Here is a 9,325-nt window from a genome sequence, read left to right as displayed (position 1 = left end):
CAAAATTGCTAATGACCCTAATTCCGTTACCATTTTCAATTGACAAAAGTAACCAGCTAATATTGACAAAATTCGTAGTTATAATTTTTTAAAAATTAATAAATAATATAATATATATATACATGTAAATTATAATATTTATTTATTAATATTAATAATCGGTTCGGTTAGAAGATATAACCGAAATTGAGTCATTTATATCGATTCGATTTCGATTTTAATTCAATTTTTTTGTTCAGCAGAGGCCGAAGGGACTTATTTAGGGGACTTATGACATTGTACTTTCAATCTGGGATAGAAGGGAAAAGGTTCGAAGGCTAAGGTTGTGTTTGGTTGGGGTGAATGAAATGGAATGAATATAAGTAAATGAAATAAATGGGAGTTGGAGGGAAGATTTGAAAAAAATAATTAGACGAACAAAATTGTTATGACAAGGATTGTGAAAAAATGGGGTTAGTAAGGAATGAAGCATTCTATCTCAAATTTGGAGTGTTTAATTATAATGTAGGTGGTTATGAATGAAATGAGTGAAAGAATGAAAATTTTAAAAAATTTAATCATTTTCCACTTAAAATCTCATTTCATTCCATTCCATTTCATTCACTCCAACCAAACACAACATAAGTAATTACGGATCACAAACTACATTTACCATCAATTACAAAATTCTAATTTTACTTAGCACTGTAGTAAAATAAATGCGGCACTCGATGCTAAATTAATATTGAGTGAAGGACCGGACCCATAATTAAAAATTTCAGATGAATGTTGCTTCAAATCAAGGTTGTTTATTTAGAATCTTTATAATTATTATTATTATGTGTAATTCAATATAGTTAGTGATCCATCTCACTCAACACAAACTATATAAGCATGTACGGGTTCTAACTTCTAACACATCATGGAATAAAAGTTGATAAAAGGAGTATATATAGCAGACAAGTTTTCTTTTGTTGAGTATTCACATTTATCTTCTTTTCTTGTTGTGCTCAGTACACTTATACCATTTTGCTTTAACTCCAAGGAAGGACATTTAATTGGTGGGAGATGGAAAAGCTGACGCCGTTAAGCCACCTCTTCATGACGGTGTTTTTGTACAGCTTCTCCACCTTCATGGTGGTTCCGGCCATGACAGATGTCATCATGTCTGCTGTTTGTCCCGGTGAAGACGAGTGCTCCATTGCCATTTACCTCACCGGAGTTCTGCATGCGGTATTTATCTATATATATCATCTTAAATAATTTTTTTTGATAGTTAAACTCACGTACACACCAGCCGTCGAACCCTTAACCTCTCTTAAAAGAACCAAGACATCCACCTCTCTAGATTAATCTTCTTATTAGTGACATTGATCAGAATGCTCAATTAGCTTCATGCTATATGTTTAATATAACTATAAGCATACAGGTGGTAAACTTTTACCACTAGGTTATAGCATCGCCCTCCTGATCATAATGTTTAATTAGCATCTAATTATGAAAATAATTATATGCAGGTTGTAGGATTAGGAACACTAGTGATGATGCCTCTGATAGGAAATCTATCAGACACCTATGGAAGAAAGGTCATGCTTACTGTTCCTATGGTCCTAGCAATTTTCCCATCAGGTAAGTTTAATATTTATGGTATAATTGAAAAGGAGATGGTTCGCAACAAATGATTATTAGTAGAATTTTATAATAAAGTAAAATGATAAACACCTACCTGAGGATAATATTGTGGTATGGTATACTGCAATAATAGCTTATTGTAGACCGGAACTCTAAATTAAAAAAAAAAACATAATTCATTTTGTCTACTAAATCTTCTCAGTAATGCAGTAATTAAGAAATGCAATTGTTAGTTGTAAGTTGTAACGTTGTATGTAAGTGGGTGTGGAGTGTACATGCAGCCCGTATACGTATTATAGGCTGGTAGAGATCTTTCACATCACATCTTGTCTTGGTGGGCATGAGCTAGCCCATCCAGTTCTACTTTCTTTTCATACACTCACTGTGTAATTGTTGCTGACTGCATATGAAAGCTACAATCCATGGAAGTCATTTTCAAAGCCTAAAATATTACTAACAAACTGTTAAAAAATATTAAGGGTATACATTTAAATTAAGAGCAGATAATTTTTTGGATCATAAGGTCCAAACTTTTTTTAATTTTGTAAGATGTCCGAGACAGTTTACGCACAAATTTTCATTTCTCACGTTCACGCTTATAAGACTAATATGTTCAACAAGTCTGTTAATTACCGGGAAAATATTATTCAGAAAAATATATTTTGAATTTTTCGACGTTTATTTCAACTCTAAAACATATATATTTTTCTTACAAAAAAAGCATATATAATTTTCAAAATTAAATGATTTTACAAACAGAGTGAATCATTTAACAAGCAGGTCTCTGTTTGAATAATGCACATTCAGAGTCCACAAGCAAATTTTGTGTTATCACGGAAACAAATTAAAAATTGAAATGGACCATTTAACAAATGGTGCTACCTAATTAAGTACACAATTAGTTCCAAATTTGTACTTTTTCTACATACATTAAGTTTGATTAATGGATACTAGTCTACTAGTATGCGATATATCACGAGAACTATAAATATGTCGAAAAATGCATAGCATGATTAAAGCAAGTGATGCTAAAATATGGATTGATCAATGCAGCTATCCTGGCTTACAGTAGGAGTCCTTACTTTGTGTATGCATACTTGCTGATCAAAACTCTGACTTCCATGCTATGTGAAGGAAGTGTGTTCTGCATTGCTCTCGCTTATGTGGTAAACAGAGATCTGGTGCTTTTACAATTTTAAATGTTATGCTTTAGCACATGATCATGAGCTGAGTTTACGGCTTTTTGGGGCTTGAATTGTATAACAGGCGGACAATGTAGCTGAAAAGCGGAGGGCATCAGCGTTTGGGATATTATCAGGTGTTACATCATGTGCTTTTGTTTGCGGAAATCTCTTCACTCGCTTCATCTCTACTTCTTCCACTTTCGAGGTATCCTTTTATGCTTCAATTTGTTTCTCTTTCGTTTGTTGTACAAGTTGACCCCTATATGTAAATGGCATTGTTGTGTTTTGAATTATATGAATCAGGTTTCTGCAGCAGGGACAGTGATTGCAGTAGTATATATGAGGATCTTCCTCCCAGAATCAGTTGCTGGTGTAGGCATTACTGGCAATAACAAGACGGAGGATGAATCTCTCTTGAGAAAAGATTCATCAGATAACAAGCCTTCTTTTCGTGATACCATCTCTTTATTAAGGACCAGGTGTGGATCGTCTTTCTTGAAAATCCAAATCAAGCATAGTCTCATTTTTTTGTGTTTTCTTGAAAAAGAATCACATAAATATACTTTCCTTTCTCGAATCAGTATGTAGTTTAAGAGAAGTTTAAGCACTTTTTCTCTTTTGCGCACAGTCCCACTGATCAGTTCGATTATGAACTTACATTTGAATAATCTTGTAGCTCTACCTATTCACAAGCTGCTGCTGTTACATTTTTTACCACTCTTGGGGAGGTTGGCCTTTATACATCGATGTTGGTAAATAATTTTCCCAACCTACACTTTTGCATTTACTAGCTTAGCAACATCTCTTTCTGTAACTATAAACAATATATAGTTTGATATGAGCATATATACTTCTGCAGTTTTCTGGTTTACAAACTAAATGGACACGGAAAGTTCATGCTTTTTAAATTTAATTATATGAAACTGAAGTGAGAAAGTCACTAATAGCAAATAGTTGTATAATGCTAAATGCTTCTTCTCCAGAACACTTGCAAACAAAATGGCTAAAAGGTGTTGTTATCACTTGCAAATAGTTTTCTGTGGCCTGCTTGCTTTGACCTTGTTTTAGCGCCATGTTTTCGTTGGGGAAAATTTTACTAATGACATTGAAAATTACTTAATGATGCTAAGTTCTAGAAGTTGGTCATTTCCGTGTAATCCAATTCCTCTTTATCAAATTCTGTGTTTAAAGTGTTTAGTATATTTCTGGGTGACCTTGTTATCAGATGCTGCTCTTCAATTGCACACTTGAAACTCTCTATGGCTGACCTGTGTAAATTATGCTTTTCAGTACTTTTTGAAGGCTCAATTTCACTACAGCAAGGACCAGTTTGCTGATCTCATGGTGATTAATGGGGTTGCTGGGACAATATCACAGGTGACCTTACAGAATTCATGTTGCTGCTCTAAATATAATATGTTCGTTTGATAATAATCTTCAACCGCTTGTGAATATTTCTATTTGATATCATGCAACAGCTTTGCACCATCTTTCTTTTGTTTCGTACTAATTCTTTTTGCACATATCTGGCATGTAAATGAAATTTGGCAGATGGTTCTCATGCCCCTAGTAGCTCCTTATATAAAAGAAGAGAAAATACTTGCAATAGGCCTTTTTTTCAGCTGTGTACATGTAAGTAGCTTAGTATATACCTCTATTAAAATTCTTTTATACTAGACTTGACTTCACTCGATGATATAAAATAAAGTTATACTTTTGATAAATAATGCACATCAAAGGATTTTATTTGAAGCCAAAAACTTCATTGAAGGACATTATTTGAAGCTATTATTGTTTTTCGCAGATGTTGCTGTACAGCATTGCATGGTCTTCCTGGGTACTTGCTTTGCTTAACCGTCTTTCTTTTAATGTTTTACTTTTCTATGCTTCAATTGGATTTGCTGTCTTGTACTAAGTCATCTTTTGCAAACATTGACAAAACAATAGGTTCCTTACATGGCCGCTATGGTCACACTTTTGGCTGCTATTGGGTCACCATGTGTGAGTTTATAGCTCCTGAATATGTTACCTCGTTAATTGTAGCCCAATCGCTAAGCTGCACATCATAATCGAGATGTTATTTTTACAGATACGGAGCATTGCATCCAAGCAAGTTGGGCCAAGTGAACAGGTAATATACTTGAATAATTGTTATTTTACTTGAATTTTGTGGCATGTTAAAGCAGGGATGCTGTGGCCTGTGACAACATTACCTCGCTAATTCACTTGTCCAGTAACAGAGAGGAAATTGGTAAAAAAAACTTGCTGGAATAATTGTCTTCTCATGATGCATATCTGAGGGAACTGGTAGCATCTGAAAACACGACTGAAAGTAATATGACCAGACAATATGAATGGAGCTCAACGAAAGGCTGAGGACAGAAAAAAATAATCTAATTACAAATTCAGCATTATAGTATCAAAATATCCTGGCTTCTCTACTGGTGTGGTTGTGCCCCATTAACTACGTTACTCATTGATTTCCCTAAGTTAATTGTTCAATCCTTCTTTCCAGGGAAAGGCTCAAGGGTGCCTGACAGGCATATGTTCTATTGCCAACGTTGTTTCTCCCCTGGCCTTCAGTCCCTTAACAGGTATAAGATTCTGATATCAACTCTGTTATCCAACAAGTCAGGTAAAACCTGAAACTAATACTTCTTTTTCCTGTCCAGCTATATTCCTCTCTGAGAGTGCACCATTCCATTTCCCTGGTTTCAGTCTTATGTGTGCTAGTTTTCTTGTGGTAAGAGCTCTTTGCTACCGGAAAGTATCTCACTGCTCATGTTCATCTTATCTTACCATCCAGTTTGGGGATTGTCGCAAGTTAAAAAATATTTTAAACTATGAAGCACCTAAAAATTACTGATATGTCATGAGGAAAGAGGCTAAAACATCTTAGTTGTAGATGCTAAAACTTGTAGTAACGGATCAAGCGATGATTTTTCTATATGTGGAAGATAAGGGTGAATATGATATGCAGAATATACATTAAAAAAATGGCGGAAAATGATAACTGTCCAATAAAATGCCCCGCTTAGTTAATATTGACAATGATTGGGGACAGAAAATTGCTCAGGGATGCAAAGACAGGCACTTCATAAAGTTTTGATACTAAAGTGCCCTGTTAAGTACCGGTGTACCAAAACTAGAGGCATAATATGCAATTAACTCTTACATACTATGTCATCTTGTATTACTAAATTCGATCATATTTCTGTAAATACCTTAATCTAATTACTAATTCGGAAAAAATTCATCATTTGCAGATGATAGCATTTATATTAAGCATTATGATAAGGGAAGCTCCTCTCACCGTAACTTCCACAGATGACAATTCTGCCTCTAGTTTAGACTTCAATGAGTGCACAGTATAGGTCTTAAGCAAAAACATGTCCCTGTTGTCTCATGCTTTCAAATATTTAGTATCTCAAACTCTTAGTCCTGTTAATTAGAACATGCACAACAAATTCTGGTTAATGCGAAGCTCGGGAGGCTTCAGTTAGTTAGGTGGAAGTAAGATTGCTAAATTGGTCTCTGTGTGTGAAGAATGACACCTTGTAATATATATCTTGTAATTACCTAGTCACAATAGAAACTTAAAAGTTCCTGGAGAAGATATAAAGCGTATCCTAACTTTTTTATATCACCGTATGAACAGTCATTACATTTCTCCTCTGTAAAGAAAGGCCAGAATAAATTGGGACTCATTCTCCTCCAGCACCTTAATATATGATCTAACAATTCAGTTTTCATACGCTCAGATTTTAATACTGCACAGGCTGCAAACACATAAGCTGATTGAAGGAGCATATATTCTGGGCTCAATGTTTCTTTTCATTTAGCTAAATATATTTAGATAAAATTGAGTGTATCCGAGGAAGCTGGACTGGGAGACATAATCGAGGGAAATCTTCTCCGTCTTCATGGTGTGGTTCCGGTCATGACAGATGTCATCATGTATGCTGTTTGTCCGCGAAAAGTGTTGAGTAATCAGTTTATCTAAAATTTTAAGATGTTAAAGGAAGGCCCCAATAAGATCATATAGTTAACATTTCCCCTCACTCGAAACCCATTTACCGGTCGAAAAGTGGAACATCGACGCTCATCTTTAGGGCATAATTGTCTTTAGTATCCACAATAAATTGTGAAAATTTTGGGGGTGGCGAACCTTAGTCCTCCCGCTACCCTAAACTCTGATACCATGTTGAGTAAACAACTCTGATACCATGTTTAGTAAACAGCTCATCTAAAACCTTAAGGTGTCGGGGAAGGCGCCAATAGTATCATATAAAAAGACAAGTGCTCCATGGCCATTTACCTTACCTGTGTTCAACGTGTGGTATAAATCTTAATTACAAAAAAAAAAGCTTGTGGAGTGTGGTATAAGTTAATATCACCTTGCAGTATGTTTTAAATATAAATCTCAGAAATTTTGATGCATAAATAACACTTCACATATCAGATAATCTACACTGATTATTAAAAAGAATAAGGCATGATGACATATATAACATGCATGTAGACTGCAGGACTGAGAACTTTTCACTATCAAAGGCAACATCACTAGTGTTACACATTACACTCTGATGTAGTCAACTAAAAATTGCGTTATCAATACTAGTGGCTGCAAGGAACACAACAGAGCTCAGCAGATTGGAGCATGTTTGTCTTATGTTGTAAGTTCATCAAACAACTTTGTAAAACTTTGTAATTGTGGTGGGGTAGACATCAGAATACTCGGAAATTCATGTGTTTACACGTAGGCTTAGAAGAAACAAGCGCTAATTCTTAAAAAGGATTGTTACATGAAAAATCATTTAACACCTTGAATCAATGAGACAATTCTTGAACTCTCAAGGAAGAATATTTGAAACCAGAAGGGAGATGAGAATAATCTGTTACATAATGATTTTATTTATATACGGAAACAAAATTTTAAAATAAAATAAAAGCATATCCTAATTTAGACCTTGAGCATGATCATGCATCATTATAGACCTTTAGCTACAGACTACAGTGGTGTTTCTCAATTTTGACATGATAATGAGATTTTTGTATGAACTCAATTAAAGAAAAAGTCAGTTAAATTTAAACTAATATTATAATTTTTCGGGGTAATAGACTAAAACATAATCAAACTAAACTGACCCAAAACTTGCAATTGGATTATTAAACTCAAAAAGTTTGCACTCCACTAAGTAAACTAATATAAACTTGCAATTAACTAAATGAACTGTTAAAAAGTTGCAATTAAATTATTGAATTGATGTTCAACTTGCAATTCGGTAATTAAAGTCAAAAAATTATATAATAACACATATTTTCATTTATATACATTTATTTACTCAATTAAATTAATAATTTAGTTTTTAATATTAAAAATAACAATTGAAATCAAATTTGTATTTATCGAAAATCATAAAAATAAAAATCGTGTTTTAAATATTATATTATGCTCCCTCTATTTTTTTTTATTTTTCGCTTTGACTTTTGCAAATATTTCAATGTGATTTGATTGGCTAGTTAAAATTATCATTTGTAAAATATTCTTTTTGTAAATAAAAGTAGACAACTTATATTTTAATTCATAAAAAAAAAAATTTAAATCATATTTTTAACTAGCCGGTCAAAACACATTGAAATACGTGCAAAAGTCAAAAGCCACAAATAAAAAAACAGAAGGAATAGTATTTAAGGTTAGATTTAGGTCATGTTTGGAAGTTAACTTTTTGAGATAATATTAGCTTATTGTATTAAATTAGATGCTTATTGTATTAAAAAGTTTGGAGGAGTTTTTCAATTAAATGATTGCTAATTAAAGTACAAACAGCTAATTTAAACATCTATCCACCAACCACTTTCTTCAAAACAGCTAAATTGAATCAGCTATTCAAAACAACTTACCCAATCAGCTAGTCAAAACAGCTACTTCAAAGTTACAGCTAACAACTAATTTCCAAACATGGCGTTACAAGAGTTTGAGAAATTTTGCAAATTTTTTTTTATTTATTGTCAAGCTAATTGCCAACTTTGTCAGATCATCATATATATTAATATTTTATTTTCACTCAATTTTATATAACTTGACAACATTCAACTCTAATAGTTAACAATTTTTAATTGTTGTCTATTTGATCCCTTAAATTAAATTGTAAATGACTTATAAACTAAAAAAATATTATTGATATAAAATTTTTGCATTTGTATATGTATTTTAATCATTTTAAGAAGTTGTCAAATTTTGACAACTTTGATATGCAACCTCTTGGCAACCAACCAAGGTTGTCATGACACATAAGATTTGACAACATTTATTTAAGAGCATCTCCAGTAGAGTTGCTAACAAAATTGTCAAATCATGACAAATTATTAAATATATTATTTTTTAATTTTCTTTCACATCCATGTCACTGTTGACAACATTTATTAAAATTTTGCTTCAATAGTTAAGCAACTTTAAAGGTTGCCCATATGGTCCCTCTATATTAATTTTATATTTAGCTCAATATAAAAGTGGATTGAGTAATATA

At 32.9% G+C, this 9,325-nt stretch overlaps 1 protein-coding gene across 3 annotated transcripts; it reads left to right on the top strand.

The window, feature by feature from the left end:
* Positions 1-895: 895 nt before the first annotated feature.
* Positions 896-6,843, top strand: LOC141713467 (uncharacterized). Of its 3 annotated transcripts, none has more exons than XM_074516901.1 (14): positions 896-1,212; positions 1,497-1,608; positions 2,665-2,777; positions 2,878-3,000; positions 3,099-3,274; positions 3,472-3,547; positions 4,086-4,172; positions 4,347-4,427; positions 4,600-4,632; positions 4,743-4,796; positions 4,885-4,926; positions 5,311-5,389; positions 5,468-5,538; positions 6,454-6,843. In XM_074516901.1, exons 1-14 carry the CDS (start codon positions 1,048-1,050, stop codon positions 6,526-6,528), a joined length of 1,287 nt encoding a protein of 428 aa, XP_074373002.1. In that variant the 5' UTR covers positions 896-1,047; the 3' UTR covers positions 6,529-6,843. The 3 variants fall into 3 exon arrangements, 2 of the variants coding, with proteins under 2 accessions (XP_074373002.1, XP_074373001.1); XM_074516900.1 differs by lacking the exon at positions 6,454-6,843 and adding an exon at positions 6,062-6,436 and having other exon boundaries at positions 898-1,212; XR_012571963.1 differs by lacking the exon at positions 6,454-6,843 and having other exon boundaries at positions 897-1,212; positions 5,030-5,389; positions 5,468-5,537.
* Positions 6,844-9,325: the final 2,482 nt, after the last annotated feature.

This window comes from Apium graveolens, chromosome 3 (assembly GCF_009905375.1).
Source record: "Apium graveolens cultivar Ventura chromosome 3, ASM990537v1, whole genome shotgun sequence".
NCBI lineage: Eukaryota > Viridiplantae > Streptophyta > Magnoliopsida > Apiales > Apiaceae > Apium > Apium graveolens.
The sequence above is the reverse complement of the archived record's forward strand: the minus strand, read 5'-3'. Positions and strand labels throughout refer to the sequence as shown.